The sequence below is a fragment of the Mastacembelus armatus genome, chromosome 22, assembly GCF_900324485.2.
Source record: "Mastacembelus armatus chromosome 22, fMasArm1.2, whole genome shotgun sequence".
NCBI classification, from domain to species: domain Eukaryota; kingdom Metazoa; phylum Chordata; class Actinopteri; order Synbranchiformes; family Mastacembelidae; genus Mastacembelus; species Mastacembelus armatus.
Genome location: NC_046654.1, coordinates 13666841 through 13687532, shown reverse-complemented (window position 1 = coordinate 13687532; position 20692 = coordinate 13666841). Strand labels below are relative to the sequence as shown.

Genomic DNA, 20692 nt, shown 5'->3' with positions numbered 1-20692 from the left:
ATTGTATTGCACTGTTATCACTGACAACAGTAATGTCTCATGTTGTATTGTTGACATAGTATAAGCATTGATATTTATATTGTATATGAATCAATGCAGTTACTTTCTATTGTCTTTTTCTCTCTTTTCCTATCTACTCTATTTCTCTATTCCTAACCCTTCTGTCGCCCTGACCCCTGACCAAAATAATCAAAATAAACCTAATCCAGTCAACAACAGCAGTTGGTTCACACCTGTTGGAAAAGCAGCTCTGTTGGCTCAACAAGGCATCCACACTCTACACATACTTTGTGCTAAACAGCTGTGCAGGTTAAAATCAAAACATCAGCGCAGTCGACACTGTCTGCGATGACGCAATTGATACGTTCCCACCGCCTACTGGCTCAACAACTTCCGGTTTTCTCTTCGGAGCTGAGATTACCCGGACGGATAAAACCAGAAGTACAAGAAGTGTCAGCTGGTTGACAACAGGGTACTTTTCACTTCCTGGACATTTTTGCAGTTTGCCCTAACGTTTTGTGTCTTGTTCAGCGTGTGGGACTAACAAATCCTCTCGGCCGTCAACTAAAGTGGACTGTTTTGCTGGAAGCGTAATATTATGGCAGCCATGATGGCGTCCAACTACAGCACCAAGGAAGAGGACGGACACCCCGCGGCCGCTCCGACTCACGGAGGACCCGGGGCTGTTAAGAGCAAAAAGCCGGACAACACAGCGTTCAAACAGCAGAGATTACCGGCCTGGCAGCCCATCCTGACAGCAGGCACCGTGCTGCCTGCTTTCTTTGTTATCGGCCTCATCTTCATCCCCATCGGTATCGGCCTGTACGTCACATCCAACAACATTAAAGAGCTGGAGGTACGGTGACAGTCAGTGTCTGACATTAGCCGACTTTAACCATCGTCTTGGTTAGGTTAGCACATGCTAACTAGCTCCAGAGGCGATTACAAAGTGTAGCTAACTACTGTAAACCTGTTGACATACCTGATCTCTGCCAAGTCCACCCATTAGCAGTGCTGTAATGTACAACAGCTGCAGCACAAAATAACATTACAGCCTACAAAACCAAAGCCACAATACGAAGAACTGATGTATTGCAGGACAGCTGCATTACACTGGATTAGTTTTAACACTATGTACTTGTGATGTGTCAACTCCATACTGCGTATAAATGGATACAGAACAGCAGGAGACGGTATGCATTTAGCTTTCAGGCATTGTTTAAGCAGCCTGCTCCTTATTTCAGATTGATTACACTGGGGTGGACATTAACAGTCCCTGCTACGAATGTGCCAGTAACTTCACCTGGAACAGCACAACATCCTGTAACTGCTCTATAAACTTCATACTGGAGCAGCCCTTTGAGGTGAGTCGATCAGCTGCACCAGTTTACAGTATGCAGCCCACATGAATAATAAATGCTTACAGCTCCAATATTGATAGTGTTGGGTGTGCAATAAAAAAGCTGCCTTGCTGAAAGTGAATGTCCATTAGGAGCTATTTTGAGTTTAAAAAAAAAAAAAAAAAGAGGCACACTCAGGCTTTATTTGGAGCCTTCACACTCACACACATTGATTTACTTCTAAAATATACAGTCCACTAACTTTTAGAAAGCTTTTATAGATTGCTTATAAAAGCTTTCAGTAAATTGCATTTTGATCTAAATATTTTTAGACAAGCCAGTGTCAAGTACATTCTAGGTCTGACTTGTAATTTAGCATAATTTCAGGTGCAGCGAGATCAGACTGAGGTAAAGTGACATCTGAAAATATAAACAGAAGCATATTTGTTGCACACGTACTTTTCATTATAATCATCTTAAATTACATTTTGTGCCTGGGTCATAAAGATCTACAGAACTACATGAAATAAAGCCATACTATCTTGCATTAATTGGCAACACTATAAAAGGATCTCTCCTCCCTGGCAGAGTAATGTCTTCATGTACTACGGCTTATCCAACTTCTACCAGAACCACAGACGCTATGTGAAGTCCAGAGATGACAGCCAATTAAATGGAGGTTCATCGGACAAAAACGTATATGTACATCTTCAAAATGCTTGTAATATGCAGAAATCGTAAGTGTCTTTTATATCAGTTTAAACACTGCCTGCTTTTTACAGTCACTTAGCAGAGAATGCGAACCATACCGTACCAATGATGGCAAGCCCATAGCACCATGTGGGGCCATAGCTAACAGCCTTTTCAATGGTAAGTTATTTGACCAATATCATTTGCTACTGTTCATAAGGTACTAAAAGATCAGTGCATAGCAAAAGTATGACATTTGTTTGTAGAACTTCATCGATATTGCAGGTATTGCAGAAATATTGCAATATGGTGTTTCTCTGTTCCAGACACTTTGGAGCTGTATTATATTGATTCCAACGGCACCAGGAATCTGATTCCTCTGGTCAAGAAAGGAATTGCATGGTGGACCGACAAGCACGTGAAGTTTAGGAATCCTGGTGGAAACAACAACGACCTGACTGCAGCTTTCAACGGTGATTTCAGTAAACTGTGCGGAGGGTCTAATAGGCTTTTAAACACTTAAGTTGCAGTATCTAGCTTGGTTTTGTCTTGCTCTCTTTTTTCCTCAGGCACAACTAAGCCTGTGAACTGGAGGAAGCCAGTTTATGAGTTAGACACATCAGATCCTGAGAACAATGGCTTTATTAACGAAGACCTCATTGTGTGGATGCGCACGGCTGCATTGCCCACCTTTCGCAAACTCTATCGTATCATCCAGAAGAAGTCTAGTACAACTCCAACTCTTCCCAGTGGCAAATATGTCTTGGACATCACTTACAGTATCCTTTGAATTACCTCTACCACAGAATCAAAACTACATGTATTGTACTGTAGCATTGGCTAGCATGAATTTTATTACTCACGGAGTAACTTTACAGGGTATGATTATCACTAGATCATTTTAAATCCCTTAGATTTATTTTACAAATCCAGTTTACAGAGCCTTAGTGAAGTGAGCACCACAACACCTAAACAACATCAGTATCAGAATAAATGTAGTTTAGCTGGATGTAAGCTTACCACTGTTTTGTTTACTATTGTTAATGAAAGTGTTTTAAGATGTTGTATAAAGTTATGCTAGAGTAGAACTGAAACAGGTCATGTTGTGTCAGCATGTTCTAGTTGAGGTTGTGGGTTTTAATCAGGTTATGTGGTCAAATCATTAGCTGTGATGCTGAAAAACAGGCTAATACAGCTGTGAGTACTATTTTATTTGAAGGGTTATATTAAGGAAACCTATAAATCTGTTAATGTCACTTCAGTATATTAACATTATTTAATATTTGATATATAGGTTATTTATAAATTCTGTTAAAAATTGTACTTTCCCTCAGTCTCAAAGGTCCCGATGTTTTTTTTAACTATGTGTAATCAGATTACCCTGTGCTCAGCTTTAACGGTCGCAAACGGATGATCCTGAGCACCATCTCCTGGATGGGAGGGAAGAACCCATTCCTGGGCATCGCCTACATGACTGTGGGGTCAGTCTGCTTCTTCCTGGGTGTGGTTCTACTCATCATCCACCACAAATATGACAACCGAAACAACAGTGCAGATATTCCAAACTAAACAGTTGTCACGTCATGTTTTCCAGTCTCTGCTTGCATGAATGACCCTACAGGGTCTGGACTGCTTGTTAATTTAAGTGTGAAAACACTGGTCATTGTAAATGTCTGTTGTGTGTTTTTGTAAAGGCAGTCTTGAGCATCTCAACAAAAGCTGCTTTTATATGCAGGACATGTAGGACAAAAGAATCATGCTAGTCTTGTCTTTGTGCATATTACTTCAAGTCAGGTGCTGGGAATGTCATTTTTTATTTTTATTTATCTATACATTATCAAAGTACCTGTTTTTATCTTAGTAGTGCTCTGGAAATGGCTTAAATATTGAAGGGTGTATGTATTCATTGTCTGTCTATATTATGTGCTGTAATATGTCCTGCTGTTGAATGTACTATTATATTTCTTTGACATACCTCTGGTGTTTGAGACTACCTTGAATATTTGACAGTATAATTGCTTGTTATCACAGTATGCACTGATATCCTAACAAAAGGTCTTACCTATGGAGTATCCTCCCTCTAATGTGACTGGTTGTGTAACAGACTGAGCCAGTCAAAGTCTTAAGTACTGAGAATATGCTTACAATCTGATGCTAATTAAAAACTGGACCACTATATACCATTATATAAGTAAGTCAATTCTTAAACTCTGGGCAGTGTCTCTGGCTGATTCGAGCACAAAAACATATTTATTTTTTACAGTTGGGCCTAAATTATCTTGCGTTCTTCAACATTGACCAAGTGACAAGCACTTTAAAAGTGTCTCATTTGGTTTTTCTACTTGATTTATGTTATCTTCTGTTATAATATAAGGTCATTTATTTGGTAATTTGTAAATTGTTTAAATTTTAAATTTGTGCATTTTTCTAAGGTTTATAGGGTCCAATTAAATAACTTGGTCCATGTGTTGGTGTCGTTTGTGAGTTTGTTGCACGTGCTACAGTCATACCTGCTACTACTTCACTACCGTTACTTTTTATGGCTGTTTTTCTTCTTTTGTAATAAATTAAAAATCTTTATTTTAAAAAAAATACACTAATAAAAGCAATTTTATGTGATCAGGTGTGACAGGACCGGCAAAGGATTGTGGAAAAGCAGGCTGTCAACATGTTTTTGCTGTGCTGTTACCGGTTAACAGAGCACAAGTTTGAGAAAATACACAAAAGATGTTATGACAAACCATCTCATACAGTAGCAACAATATAAAGTTTAAGGAATAAATACTGAATTGTCTTTATATGAAGTTACTGCATGTTTTGAATGTCAGGGCTGACTAGATTAAGTAACAAGCTGAGCATTAAAGTATCTTAAGTCAGGGTCAATTAGTGACGTTACACATGAACCTAAATAATCTGAACGCACTGACTAGTGATCTTTAAAAGGTGCATTGATTATCTCGCTTTGGCTCAACAAAAATGATTTGACTACAATAAACAGGACACCATTATGTCCTCCATCAGAAACATGCTTGTCAGGCTACCATTGCGTGTAAAACTCCCATAATCCCTCATACATTTGGAGAATTTAAATATATCCCAAGGAAACATATCGATGACAAGATTTTGTGAAAAAAACATATTTATGATTTATGAGCTCAGTATTACTGACTACAAGTAGATAAATAAACACTATCCAACACTGTTTTCCACGTTCTGTCTAACTGCAGATACATAAAACAAGTCTGATAAAACCTATTAACATGCTGAGACTTATTTTCAGTGACAGATAATACAACCTTTACTGCACAAAATAATCAGGATTACAGCAGTGGGTGGTTTAGTTTGATTCCACTATCTTGCATTTAATCCTGTCAAACAAATGCAAGACAGAGTGTCAGCCAGCAGATGTCACTATTTTGACTGTTCAATTGTAACTTTCCCCGTCACTAGTCAAAGCCATATTTTTAACCTTTATGAAAACCTTTATGCTGCTCAACCTGAATTTCCCTCTGGGATAAATAAAGTTCATGTTATCTCATTTTCCAAACAGTGTTTGAGGAGCTGACTCTTGTAAACTGTGGAAGTTGCCTAATCTTAGGAAAACTTGTTTTTAGAGACACTTAAAGATGGAATTTTACACCACCAAATATTTTTTAAGAAAATGAAATATACTGATTGCAATGGCTAAACTCACTTCAAATAAACACACAGTGTTTGTACTAACGATCACGTCATAATCGTAATGATTTCAAACATGACACATCATAAACAGAGCATTTGTGATGGGAAGGTTGGGGAGAATATACAGTATACCAGTACTTAGTTATGTGAAATCATTTGTGGTTGCACTGCATATATGTGTAAATGTGACATTATCACTATGTGGTCTTGACTACCTGTCCACTTTAATGGTCCTTGTTCTTTCTGCTGGCTCCATCCTGCCCTCTCTCCTTCCATCCCATTTATATCTCCCTCTCCACTTTGTTGTGCTGGAAAAGGGAAACATAACAACCAAACACACAATGTTAAACAGTATAAATTGGTCCCTATCAATTTTTAACATTATGTGAACTAAATACAAAGTCATTTTAATGTTAGTCTCACACCTGAACATGGCTGTTTTCTTCTAAAACTGACACTGACAAAGGGAAAAGAGACACCTCATGGGTTTGCTCCAGTATTTCACTATATTGTTTAGACCTGTCCTGTAAATACACCACAAAGCCCAGTATGACTGTTGGTTAATTCTTACCTTAGACAATATAAATAAGAATTAGCTCCTCACCAGGGACAGGTGGATGCAATTAGTGGCATTGACTGTTGCCTACTTCTTCTGTGTTTTCCTGGAGAGGTGAAATACCAATGTTGAAGGTGCTGCTGCCACCTGGTGTGGGGGTGTGTGTGTAACATCTTTAAAAATAAGACTGGCTATTAAACCTGAAAGACACAATAAAGCCACTTGAACCTGTAACCGATGGTTCCCTGTCTCTAACGGACAAGTCTGCAAAGGCTGCAGTTAACATGTGAGCAACATCTAGCGTTCATTTATAATGGTGAGGCTAGATTTATTATCTTCAGAGGTGTTGACATTTATTTAAAAAATCATCAGTGGTGATACATGACATTATTGAACAATGCTCATGTTAAGGTTTATTCCCAGGTTCTACACACAGAATCTTATTTTATTTTCCCAACAGTGTTTAAATAACCTTCGCCTGTTACATTATATTACATTACAAAATCAGTGGTGTGGTGTGAGACAGGCTCTGCTGAGCCTTGCATAGTGCTAGAAATGAGCCAACAGTAGCTGTAGATGACAAACGGGCTACCCTTGCTCCTTAATACCAGTCTTCTTTAGGCAGGAGCATAAAGGTAAACTCATCCATGTGAACTGTGAACGCTGCTCTGCTTTGCAGGGCCACAATGACTCTCAGTGTTTGCTCTGTCAGCATTCGTCAGGGATTTGATGAGTCAAGCTCACTTCAGATGTCTCAGCCTGTTATTTGGATAAAAAACAAAAAAACAAAAACAAAAAACACTTTGTCCCAGTGATTTGACTCCAATGTTATTATCACAACAGACTTTGAAAATAAAATTACTGTAATTTGATGATGAATCATGAGGGTGTAATTGTTGGTTGAGCTCCTCACAGAGTGGTTAGGTTGTGTATGAACTGTTTAGAGCTGCGATGCCCAAAAAGCCACAGTGAACCAGGACTGCTCAAATGCACTTACATGTATTTGTCTGTAAAAAAAAATAAAAAAAGAAGTAGATTCTGTATGAATCTTTCTCCTAATAATAATCTCACTATTATTTATGTTTTCAAGTTATATTTAGCCAATTAATGCACATAATAAAAATATACATCTTATTAAATCTTCAGTTCAGTCATAAAACTGGTGTATTGCAGTTAAAATACAACAGATTTCTCTGCAGCACATGTATCTGTGTGATTCTTAATGTTGAACACTAGAGGGCATCAAAAACCAATCAGTCGGGATCTCTGAGGTACCGGCAGGCTCATCTTCTGCAGAAATATTTCTATTGATGGTCACATTATAAATAAACCAGTGAAATAAATGGAAAAATGTGATTACGCATATTCCTGTTTCTTTATGAGAATAATCGTGATGTAAAGCCACATATTAGTGTTTGAAAGCAAAAACACCCATTCTTTCAGTTGATCTAATGTATAAATAATAATTAATAGATATATTTAGAAGTATTGATTAAGGCTGCCTGTTGCGCACATAAAACATTTCTCCTTTTGGTGCTGTTTGGCCAACAGCCCCCCTGCTGCAAGGTCACACTGGCATTGGAAACTCATTAAAACGTCAGACCAGCGGAATGCAGGAACAAAAAAAAAAAAAATTTCCAAATAGTCGCTCGGTCGTTGCGGGGGGACTGCACATCAGCAGCAAAGAAAGACGTTTCGTAAGAAGCGCCTATGATGGTAAATGGAGATTTGGGAACTGCCCCCCTGTTAAGTAGCCGGTGGTGGAAAGATTCTTCCCACTTGGAAAAAGGCTTTTCCTTCTTGGACATGTGCTGGCGGAGCTTCCAGTAGCCAGAGAGGGGAGAGAGAGCTCAGCCGCGGCTCCTGAAACTTCTCTGTTACTTTCCAGAGGAGGAGGCTTCAAGTAGGCTGCTTTGAAATCTGTTCGGTTGGTTTCAGGGGGGGTTAATAGGTGAGTACACTGTATTTTGTTTATTGCGAATAACGCATTTTGCACTTGAAATAACAGAAATAAATGTATATTTCACTAAATTTGGGTGAATTTTGATTTTTTATTTTTTTTTTGCAGTATTGCACTGTAGCGCGCTTTGCACTAATTACATACCTTACATGCATTTTAATGAGCGTTTTATAGGTACTGAATAACTTTTAATATTATAAGAAAATATGTATTAATAAGAATTCACGCCCAGTTACTTTGCTATATTAAAATGAATGAAAATCCAGGAATACATTGGTTAAAAAAAAAAAAACTATGCGGAAATACAGTAGCAGGGCTGTGGTTTAAGTCTAATTCCCTAATTTTAATTAAATGATCTTCGTGTGTCTGAAGGGCCAAAATATAATAATTTCGGGCCCGTGGCTGCAATTTTCCTGCTCGTGCAGCAGGCGGGGCGCACAGCCTGCGGGAAAGAAACAGAAAACACAGAAACTGGTCCCACAGACTGTGCTGTGGAGAGGGGATCCACTGACCTTTTAGTAAAAAGAGTAAATCTCTCACATGAGATGACTCTATTTTAGAGGAAATGATCACAGAATTAAGGTCTGTCTGGTTTAATGGTGAGTCATCAAACAAACAATTGTCCCTCAAGAATTTCTGACTCTAACCCAGGCACAAAGACAGACCTAATCAGAGCGAAGGGGATGTTTGCTAAGCGTTTTCAATAACAGAGATACAAACATATGTAATTTCAGTAATGTGGCTGTAATCAAGATGGGACTGTAATATTTTTATACATTTAAATAAATAAAAAAAATAAAATAAAAAACACCATGAAGTAACCTTTGCAGTCACAAATGGAGTTTTTTGGTGACCTTATAGGGTCACTAAGTCTCTGTTATGACTAAAGTGAGACCCACAGACTGTATGTAGTGAGCTTCATAGTCAGCCGCCAAAATGATCAAGACATCAATCCAGGTGAGCATGTGTTAAAATGGGTGTTCAGTCTTTCATTATTAAAGTAAGTCAGTAAGTATCTATACCTCGGGGTGTGGGCGTCCACTGGAGATAACAAGGTGTGGCTCTGGTTGCGTAAGGGAGTCTAGATGGAGCTTGTAGTTTTTAATAATCAAATGCAATTACTAAATAATAGGCAGTATCAATCTGGATTCCTTATCAAAAAACATAATTTAGGAGAGCATTTGGTAACACTACGCTGCATTTAAAAGCAAACTGACTAATATTGTGTAAAATGGATTATCTATAAGCAGCCGTAAATTACACATTAATGTGTTCCAGAGACTTGGTGCCCACGCACACACACACACACACACACGGAGGACAAGGTGAGCTGTGTGATAGATCTGTAGCTTAAATACATTTTTTCCATTTGTCCCCAGACTGATTGATGTGCTGCTGACCCTTTAGGGCCAAACATGAAGCTAGGGCTATCACTGGCCACGGCTGCCTTCTTTGCAGCCCTGCTGTCCTCCATAGACGCTCAAGGTAAATAAAACCACTTGGCCTTCAGTCCACTTACATAAACTATCCCACTCTGTCTCTTTATCTCCCCCTTCTCTTCTTTCTACCTTTGTCTCCTTTGGTTGTTTATGTTACAGAGATTAGTCTTTTATTTTACTGTGAAATTTATCATTTGGAAACACTGAACTCTTTGTATTGATAAACTGAATAAAGTTATTTGTATTTCATGTGTATGCTATTTTACTATGTGATTTCTGAACTACTGATTGATTTCTTAATTATTGTTTTGCTTTTATGCCTCATTGTTAGCATATTTTGTCAGATTTACCTGTCAAGACACATTATGAGGTTTAATGTAAGTTCCAAGTTCAGATCTAATTTACTCCTATTTAGACTCTAAATTGTTTAAACCAATACCTCCAGAGCAATTTTCCTGTTTAGCTTTGGCAAATACAAGAAACCAACCACACTAAAGTTCATTTCCATTTGCTAATTAAATGTAATAAACATCAGGGCACAGGTTAAGAGCAGAATAAAATGTCATTTCATTGTTAAATGTTTCCCCATTAATCCTTTAACTGGCCTGTTGCTGTTTTAAATTTTATGATAGCAAGCCTCTGCAAAAAAGCAAAAACTTGGAAGATGGCCTAATTCTTGGGACTGACAACCTCCACTAAAATGCTAAATCACACATGAGTTATAATGATGATGTTGAGGTTCAGGTAGGATCAAATAAACTTGTGTAAATCTCTCTGCAGTAGTAATGTAGTGGTTTCAGCTGTAAATAAATGCAAAGTCATTCAATTACTTATGCAACGGCAGCAACAGCTCAGTAGTGAAAGTAGTTAGTTCAAAAATGTATTCAGCATTAAAAACTAGTTCACATTTTGATTAGAAGGCTTATATTAGTGATCCATTATTGTAGTTTTGTTTGTAAAAAAAATCGAATAAATGGAAGTAACCAAAGAAAATGCAGTTCTTAAAAATGATATCCCAATGTCTTGAGTTACCTGTTCAAATTTGTGCTTTCCTATTTCTGTTTTAGTAACAATGAAATGTTTTTTTTGTGTGTAAATATCAGAGGAGCTAATTACAGTCTGTCAGTAGCTTGATAGAAAATGACTCAAAGTAATTACATATGGAAATATGGTATGGAAACCTGATTTTTTTCCCCTTTGAAGGTTTCTCTGGCTGGTGAGAGGAGTCTACTCTCACATATCTCCACTAATGGAATGGAAAGCTGAAATACGAGAATAGCAAATTAATCTTCAGACAGTACAGAGACAAAGAGCCTTTCTTGGGCTTTTTTGCAGGCATTTGCAAAAAACCCTAAGTTGCAATACATATGGAAAGTTAATATGCAGAAATGTTTAATGTCAGCACATGTTGTGGAATTATTTTGGCATCTGTCCTGCCTCTTTGGGAGAGTCGGTGTTCTTTCCTCCTCTTCTTGGTCTCTCCTCTTGGCAGCAGGATAGCTGACTGGCTGGAGACTGAGGTTACTGACAGAACAGTAGCCAGACAGTGTCCTTTATTAGTAACTGATGGGGCAGACATTCATATAACAAAAACAGCCACAAGGGCCAAATAACATAGCACAGAAAAATATTTGGACAAATCAGTTTTGTTGCTTAAGTATATTTTAAAACCAGAAGGACATTTGGTACAAGGAATGATAAGAAATTGAAATGACATGCTCGAACCATCTTGCCATGAACAAATGTGGGAGTGGCAGATGCGTGATACAAGTGGAAACCTGCCCAGAACGTTTTACTGAAATATACAATCCACCATCCATCATTTTGTTCCTTCCACCTCCCCACTCATAAACCCCCTTCCCTCTGCCCACACACACACACACACACACACACCACAAGCGCCCTGCCCACACACATTTCACACTTTCATACACCTTACCATTTGGTATTGGAGATGAGTACTCGTGGAGAAATCAGGGAGAACACGGTCCATCGGGGCTCCTTGCGTTGATATGCCAGGTTGGTGATCCTCCAATCCCACGTTTTAAGTATTTGGTGGGCTCCTGTTTGTCATCTGCCTGTGCACTCAGTGTGTCCCAAGCTATGACTTCCTCCTCCAAAGTGTATTTTACAATGATATTCTTGCCTCCCATGGCACGCTTATGCTACTTGACAGCTAGCATGCACCCACATGCATGCTATGTGCACGGACTGGTATGACTGGCACCACTTGATGGTCAAGCACATGTCAAGTCAGTGTAAATAACCTCACACTACACTCATTAACATCTGTAATTATTTCGCATGGATAATCCCATTCATCTTGTCTTCCCTAATCTTTTTTATTTGGTCAGTGTACCATTCTGAACCACCGTTGTCTTAGAACACATATTTTATATTTAAAAACCCAACTATCTGAACATAGTTGCATGTAACAGGAAGAACCGAATGACTAATGAATCATTAGAGGCGTAGGAATTAAAACTATGAATGATACAGTGGCTAACAGTTAACAAAATTAAATCTTGCATAGTTGTTGCTCTGTTACTGATGTGACTGTAGTGCATGCAATCGACACGGACTAAATGTTGTCACACCTCCTCTACTTAACGTCATCTCACAGCTGGCAGCATAGAAGCTGTAAGAAAGAATATCATTTTAAAATATGTTTGTCATCTCTGTCTGTGTGGTCCCAACTGTACATGGAAACTACCGTCCAGTCAATCAAAGTTGTTGAGCCAAACAACTTTCTCATGTACATGATGCATGACACTGTGATCAAGTCAGCTCGATGTCGCAGCGAGTGGCCTTCTTCCACTGTATGTGTTTTCCTGTTTTTATTTTAATGTACACATTCCCTGTATTATGGCACATCTGATCAGTCTCTAGAGAGTTTGAAGTCATTGTTTGTTCTGTGCTGCTGTCTGATGCATAATGCTGCCAGTGAAAAAGTACACAAGAGTCTCCGGTGACGAATTGTGTATTCTTTTTAAAAGGTTTGCAATGGATGTGTGCCACTTATTTGTAAAAGTTTTAACTGAACAAACAACAAATCACTGCTCGTCTTTGAAATATGTTTATATACGATGTATATATAACATATGCTGTTCAATTTTGTCAAGAGTTACATCAGCATCTATATGGCAACCTTGATTCCATTGTAAAATCATTAACTACAGAATGAAGCCACTTGAACATTTTTTTTTTTTTTTGCAGTGCTGAGATCAACTCCATCGTAAAAGCAGTTTAGTATGTGGTCAGGGCATGTGTTGTAATGACTGCACTCAGCATGTGTTGGACGGTTCACTCAGTGTTTGCACTTTCATAGAGTTTGCGTGGAGTCGTGCACATGTTGTGTATGCCAGTGCTTGAGTTGCTGGCCATCTAGGTTGGGCAACTCAAACAAATGCCATTTTACTCAAAAATGGCTTCTCACACTATTTCATTGTTGTCATGTGTTCTTTACTTGTCAACCTTACAAATGGACGTCAGTGCTGTGTCTCTGTCCCCAACAACAAACAGGTCCACTTCAGTTATGAAGTGTTTGTCGTTGGGATCAGTGTGTATGCTTGAAAAATGCCTTACTTTGATTTTGCCATGTGTATTTATGAATATAAAATCATCATACAGACCTTTGCATTTCTTGTGATTTAACTCAATTTCATCTGTAATTTGCAGTGGAACCTCCCTCAGACTTGAAATTTAAAATTGTAAATGAGAACACAGTGGAAATGTCATGGAGAAGACCCTCGTCAGCGATAGAGGGCTTCAGAATACAAGTTGTATCAGATGCAGGTCAGTATGGAGTCGGCAATTATGCCAGTTCATCTGAACCGGCCAGTATATACACACTGCAAATATAAACACTGCACCCCAACAGCTGATTTACTTCCTCTCCTAGATGACTCAACTAGGGACTTGACTCTGGATGCCTATGCCACTACAACCTCAATCACTGACCTGACCCCTGATTTGGACTATTCGGTGTCAATAAACTCCTATTATGGGTTAGAAGAGAGCATTCCTATCTTTGGGCAACTGACCAGTAAGTACATATTTCATAGTGGGTTAATTTATACTGGTTGAAACAATTCTGCATTCAAATTTTTAATTCTAACAATATAAGTGTATTACTGCACAAGTATCATATTCTGAAGTTGTAAATGCAATTAAATTTGAATCATTTGTAATAAATTATCCTGTGCAGCATTTTCATCTAACCACATTGGATTTAGGAAAGTGGGGAGAAATCACATCTGTTTACTGCCTTTTGAATTGCTCTCTGTTTACAGCTAATGCAGCATAAAGATATGTGTTTGTGAGCTTGTGGTTTTGATTCTGTCGACCAGCTTTTATGATGTGTTGATTTTCTTGCCTTTTTCCGCTGTGAAAAAGCATGCAGTGAGACAGGGGTGGCAATGTGCAGTGCTAACTCACCAAATGTTTCCTGTGTTTCAGTCCAGTCCAGTAACACCAGTGAACGAGTCAGGAGGCCACAGTCAGATGCAATCAGTGAGTGTGTTTACTGTAGTCTCAACCAAAACCTGAACAGCTCTGGCTTTCCAATTTTTTTTTTTTCGTTGTATATTTTTCCCTTCACGACTGTCATCCTAAAAAAAAAATTCCCATGGAATAATTTGGTCAGGAGTACATTTTACTTTCTGCTGGGGTTGTCATAGGATAAGCAGACAAGGTACTGATGGTGACTGGGGAGGCTCACTTTGGTTCTTTTAATTGAAACCAGTTGGCACATCAAGAAAAAAGGAAGGCTTGAAGTTGGGAGACAAGGAATCTGTTATGCATCATGGATTGGAGAGAGAGAAGAAGGGGGTTGACAAGTAATGAGCCATTCATTTTACCACCTAGAATCAATCCTTTAAACTGTTCAGATTCAAAATGTCCTTTTTTTGAACTGTCTTCTGCTTGCCGCATGAGACCTAGCTTTGTGGACAATTTTTCCAACATCTGATGATTGAAAACGTACACGCACTTCTAGATTCTCCCAACCCTTATTCATTGTGAAGTACTTAGATTGCCTTTCCACCCAAAGTACACCCAAATTGTTTGGCCAAAGCCCTATTTTTACACTATTATTTTCAGCTTTAGGTCAGGGAATTTCAAGAAAGAAATATTTCCTTTTAAGCACAAGGTTTGTGACATTTGATGAGCAGAATTTAGAGTCAATGGGGCCTATGGGAACGAGGATTAAAGTCCATCCATATAAGATGTGCCAAGTCTTCAATAGAGTCATCTCAAATGTTCCAGCAAATTCCATCTATGATTTAAAACCGCATAGGATTTCAAAATAAAAAAGTGAACACTGCCGGTGGAACCTCTGGACATCTTGCCTGTAAAGCCACATTTATGGCCCTGCCTGCTTGGGCTTTGGCACTGGCTGGTACTTTTCTTTGATGTCAGAATGCATATCTCTGAGCCATCCAACTAACTGTCAAGCATTTGATTTTATTTAGAAAGACAGAAGAAGAATTAGCCAATGTAAAAATATTGTTCCAAGGCCAAGATGTTGCTGTACACCTTTTTAGAACATGTCTGGCTTGGAAATTGGTTTGAGACAAAATGTATGTTTTTCCTGCATTTGAAATTTTTACAACCATTATTAACCACTAGTAAAATCCAAACTGTTCCAAATCTAAATATATCAAAATGTGTTATACAATTTTTAACTGGTACTCTTGCTGACTGGCTGTCTTAATTCTCTGTTGTCTTTTCCCAGAGTGCTCAGTCAGTGCAGTAGCAGACTTGGTTTTTCTGGTGGACGGCTCATGGAGTGTGGGCAGGGAGAACTTTAAGCACATCCGCAGTTTCATCGCCGCCCTAGCGGGGGCTTTTGACATCGGTGAGGACAAGACTCGGGTGGGCGTGGTTCAGTACAGCACAGACACCCGCACGGAGTTCCCCCTCACCCGTTACACCAAAAGAGGGGAACTGCTCCAAGCCATCCAATCCCTGCCATACAAAGGAGGAAATACCATGACAGGTAGGGTAAAAAGATAAAAAAGTTGTCAATTATGAGACTTTGTCACAAATATTCAAAAACACACTTACACATGCTTTTCTGTCTTAAAGGTGATGCCATAGACTATCTGCTGAAAAATATTTTCACGGAAGCAGCTGGATCCAGGAAAGCTTTTCCAAAGATAGCCATGATCATCACAGATGGAAAATCCCAGGACCCAGTGGAAGAGCATGCTAGAAGACTTAGGAACATTGGAGTGGAAATATTTGTCCTGGGTATGGTTTATTATTAGGTGTTTTATTGAACTGTGCTTTCCCATTTGAATGTTCTCCAGCTTTTGGAACCCATTTGATTTCCATTTTGTTGTTGTAAGATCCATATTTGACTTTCTGTGTTTTTATTTCTAACATGTGAAAAATTCAGATGAGTTGATGTTGTACTTCATATTTTCCCACTCAGGCATCAAAGGAGCAGATGAAGAAGAGCTTAGGGAAATGGCCTCCACACCTTATAACAAACATGTGTACAATGTTCCCAACTTCGACATGATCCAAGAGGTACAGAAAAAGATCATTACAGAGGTGTGCTCCGGTGTTGATGAGCAGCTCAGCTCTCTGGTCAGCGGAGAAGAAAGTAAGTCAAAGGATCTACTCAAAAAGGGCTACAATATACAGGGTTCTATGGTTTTAATATGACATGGTCCTAATAGGAAGTGCTGTCAGTGTTGACTCACAGCCTAGCAACATTTAAAATTTTATAATACATATATATAGTTATATATTATAATATATATATATCTATATATATATATATATATAGACATTCAAATGTATTATTTCTCCAATTGAACATTTTCTCATCTATTCCGATTTTTTTCCCTCAGTGGTGGAGCCAGCCTCTAATCTGCAGGTCACAGAAATCGCATCTAAGTCAATGAGAGTGATGTGGGATGCTTCCTTGGGTGATGTCACAGGCTACAAACTCACCCTCATTCCCATGCTTGCTGGAATGAAACGCCAAGAGCTGTACACGGGGCCCACTCAGACCTCCATTAATGTCCGTGACCTTTCCCCTGAAACTGAGTATGAGATCAGCTTGTATGCCCTCAAAGGTCTAACACCCAGTGAACCCATCATGGCCATGGAGAAGACCCAGCCTGTCAAGGTGTCAACAGGTAAGGTGAAAAGCCATACATGTCCTTGTCTGTTTGGAGGTCAGATATACTGTAAAAGTCCCCACTCTTTACCTTCTGTTTCGTCATGGGAGCCATACAAGGCTTTGGGATAACCTATGATTTTCTATCTTTTTTAAAGAGTGTTCTCTGGGAGTGGATGTGCAGGCTGATGTGGTCCTGCTGGTTGATGGCTCATACAGTATTGGATTACAAAACTTTGCCAAAGTCCGTGCCTTCTTGGAGGTTCTGGTCAACTCCTTTGACATTGGGCCCAATAAAGTCCAGATTAGCTTGGTTCAGTACAGTCGTGATCCACATACTGAGTTTGCCCTCAACACTCACCACGACATCAACGCTGTTGTCAAAGCTGTACGCAACTTTCCCTACCGTGGAGGCTCCACTAACACTGGCAAGGCTATGACCTATGTCAGGGAGAAGATCTTTATCCCTGCCAGAGGGGCAAGACAAAATGTTCCCCGTGTCATGGTCCTGATCACAGACGGAAAGTCATCAGACTCTTTTAAGAATGCAGCAACCAACCTGAGGAATATTGATGTGGAGATCTTTGCTGTTGGTGTGAAGGACGCAGTGAGGTCTGAGCTAGAGGCCATTGCTAATACCCCAGTAGAAACCCATGTCTATGAGGTGGAAGACTTTGATGCCTTCCAGAGGATCTCCAAGGAGCTGACTCAGTCCATCTGTCTGAGGATTGAACAGGAGCTGCTCAACATCAAGAAGAGAAGTAAGAGGATAAAATATCTTGACATGCCAAATGTGACTTGGAGTGCAGCCACATGATATGTTGTAGATGACTATTTGATAAGTGTATCAGTATCTTCATATTGAGCCATGCTTATTACACACTCCAAGCAACTGACAGGCATTTGGCCTCATCTTTATTAGATTGGTTTAAGGGCAAGAAGCCAGTTGAATCAGGAAAAGCACAACAAAGCATTATAATACGGTGTAAATTGCTGTCAGGCAAGGCACAGGCAACATTTAATCAATTCACTTGACTGCAGCTTGGCAGTCATCACCAAACCGTCTTTAATGAGCTCTATCATGCCATTTTTTAAAATCACTTAGCACCATGATTTAGATTCACAAGACCACTCTAGTTCTGAGACAGAAAAGAGCTGTGTCTGTTCCATGCAGTGGTAAAATGACATCACACCACACACTAGGCGTATTGATACTGAAGCTTGCAGTCCCAGAACACACAGCAATTAGTGGGTATAGCATTCATTGCTTGGCTATTTAATTTCTTTCACATTGTTAGCTGAACAAGGTTATACTGCTTTGATTGTCGCAGAAACTGAAGGTAATGCTGATGGCTAAGGCAAAGGTCAGAGAGGAGAATGAAAGAAAACATAGGAACCCTTGCCCAATAAACCGTAGGTTTATAGTATATAATCATAGCATTGTATGTCATCATATGTAATGACAGTCGCTCCTAACAAATAATCTTTGGTTTTCAGGCCTGCTTCCACCCAGAGACTTGCGTTTCTCTGAGATTACCTCCAGAAGCTTCCGTACCACCTGGACGCCTCCTTCTGTCCAGGTCCTGTCTTACTTAGTGCGTTTCCGCAAGGCTGAAGATGTTACTGGAGACTACATTACATTGGCAGTACCTGGTGATACCACCACCGCCGTTCTGCCCCACCTGTATCCCCTCACCGCCTACGAAGTCAACGTGTTTGCTCAGTACGACAGAGGAGACAGTTTCCCTTTGACTGGTGAAGAGACCACTCTCGAAGGTAAGACAGATGTGATCCAATTCTACTAAAGTCATCAAAAGGAGACCTTTTAGCTTCTATAACAATCTTTTGTTTTACAGAGAAAGGGACTGTACGAAACCTACGAGTTACAGAGGAGACAACAAACAGTTTTAGGGTGTCATGGCAACCTGCTCCAGGTTCAGTGATCAGGTATCGCCTGTCATATGTTCCACTGAGTGGTGCTGGGGAGATACTGGAGGCCCAGACCATTGGAGCGGAGACTACCATCGTTCTCCAGGAGCTTTTCCCTATTACCGTCTACCGTGTGTCTGTCTCTGCCGAGTACGCAACAGGCATAGGAAACGAGATGGAAGTGGATGGTACCACTAAGGAAGGTGAGTTTGGAAAGCTACTGATTATTAGTGATTTCTTATTAGCAAGTGGAAAATACTGATGGGAATTTTAGCTTCTGCACTATGATTAAGAATTAGTGTCTGATTCATTTTTGCTTGGATTTAGCTCGTGGCTCCCCTCGTGACCTTCGTGTCTTCAATGAGACCATATCCACTATGAAACTGGCATGGCAGGCTGCTCCAGGAAATGTCAATCAGTACCGCATTGCCTATAAACCTGCTGAGGGCGGTGACAGGAAGGAGATATCTGTCAAAGGCGATACTACCCAGGCTTTGCTGAAGAACCTCCAACCAGCCACTGAATATGAGCTCTTTGTTAGTGCTCGCTATTCCTCTGGTCTGGGTGATCCGCTTCTGGGCACAGGAACCACCTTAGAAGGTAAGGGAGAAGATCACATTGCTAATGTCTAATTTGAAACCTTTGTATTCATGGTAAGATTTCTTCAGTGGTGACCGCATGACAGAACTGTGAAGCTTCTTCTTTGTAGCTGTGAGCTCAGCCAATGAGGACTGCTTAAAAGACAAATGCACGATTGTCTTTAGCGGCTTTTCAAGAGGCAAGACACCATAGAGATTTAGGCACGCACATTTAGGGAAATAATGTTGGGTAGTATTTGTAGTCTTGCGTGGTGTAAAACTGCTAAAATTACTTTGTCTCTCCCCAAGTCCCTCACACAACTTTGTCACCTGCGGGAAAAATCTGGTATTTATCACAGCCGACTGCATCGAAATTAAGGAAGTTGTGCTTTTAGTTTTCAAGGTTGGCTGAGTATATGGCCTGTGGTTAAAGGGGAAAAGGTAGGAATGTGGCACTTGATTACTTCTGTTAGCACGCACTGTAAGCTAGGGTGGCTTTGCTGCCCATGAAGGCAGTGAGGTGGAAATGTGTCACGGATGCTTATAAACCTAAAAAACTTATGGTATGGCTTGGAACAGACTTTGACAGGCATATGCCTGTCTAGTAATACCTTTACAGCTTGGTCTGTCTGTAGCATATGATTTATTGCTGTTTTATTGTGGTTTACAGGACATATGAAGAGTATTTTATAATAAAGCTCAGATACTGTATTACTATGTACCTGATAAAATAATAAACAACCATGGTTTGGCATTAATTTTAAGGTATTTGCCCCAATATGCTGCACTGCATAAAAGGGTTTTTGGTAACCTCTGTGTTTAAAGATCAGAGTGATTGTGGCTTCAAAGCTATGACTGGGGCAAATTTTGTGTGTCTGGATGAGAACAGCAAAGTGCTCAAGATAAGTGCAAGACTTTGAAAGAGGTGGATTTAATTTTTTTTTTTTCACTGTGTCTTGCTCTTTTTTCTTCTTTTCCCACATTGACCAAAGGGTTTGGTTTTGATTACAGAGTTAGTTTCCACAGGTCAAATCTGTGCTGTCATCAGCCACACACCCCCACAGGAAAAAGCTCCATGACAAAGCATTTTGTTTAGCCATCTCTTTTAAGCTGTCATGGCGTCAGCATGGCTCAACACTGATCTCATTGTTTTGAGTGCCACTCACTTTGAGTGACCCTCTCTGTGAAGTCTGTGTGGGGGAGAGCTGGAAGACAGGGGATCGCACAAAGCAGTCCCTTGTGGCCTATGGTGGATGATAGCCAATACAGAAGTTCTGAGTAGGACAGAATTATAACATCCTGAAATGAGTCAGAAAGAGGACAAATATGGTGTTATAGGGAATGCTTGGATGAATATCCCAAATGTGGATATTACACATAAACATGG

General features: G+C 39.7%; 2 protein-coding genes across 5 annotated transcripts in view; both read left to right on the top strand.

Moving 5' to 3' along the window:
- Positions 1–388: 388 nt before the first annotated feature.
- Positions 389–4496, top strand: LOC113125300 (cell cycle control protein 50A-like). Its single transcript, XM_026298675.1, has 7 exons — positions 389–856; positions 1245–1364; positions 1929–2036; positions 2123–2210; positions 2357–2503; positions 2600–2809; positions 3406–4496. The coding sequence occupies exons 1-7, from the start codon at positions 599–601 to the stop codon at positions 3597–3599; spliced, it is 1125 nt and encodes a 374-aa protein (XP_026154460.1). The 5' UTR covers positions 389–598; the 3' UTR covers positions 3600–4496.
- A 3472-nt stretch (positions 4497–7968) lies between these two features.
- Positions 7969–20692, top strand: part of col12a1a (collagen, type XII, alpha 1a) — a 53083-nt gene continuing 40359 nt past the window's right edge. For 2 of the 4 annotated variants that reach the window (XM_026328142.1, XM_026328058.1), the window contains exons 1-13: positions 7969–8218; positions 9607–9712; positions 13345–13461; positions 13568–13711; positions 14125–14178; positions 15401–15664; positions 15754–15918; positions 16103–16276; positions 16527–16817; positions 16957–17559; positions 18296–18574; positions 18655–18930; positions 19055–19327. In XM_026328142.1, coding sequence (XP_026183927.1) covers positions 9643–9712; positions 13345–13461; positions 13568–13711; positions 14125–14178; positions 15401–15664; positions 15754–15918; positions 16103–16276; positions 16527–16817; positions 16957–17559; positions 18296–18574; positions 18655–18930; positions 19055–19327 — 2710 coding nt within the window. In that variant the 5' untranslated portion in view covers positions 7969–8218; positions 9607–9642. The remainder of the gene's footprint in view (positions 8219–9606; positions 9713–13344; positions 13462–13567; positions 13712–14124; positions 14179–15400; positions 15665–15753; positions 15919–16102; positions 16277–16526; positions 16818–16956; positions 17560–18295; positions 18575–18654; positions 18931–19054; positions 19328–20692) is intronic. The other 2 variants (XM_026328225.1, XM_026328306.1) reach the window with 2 other exon arrangements.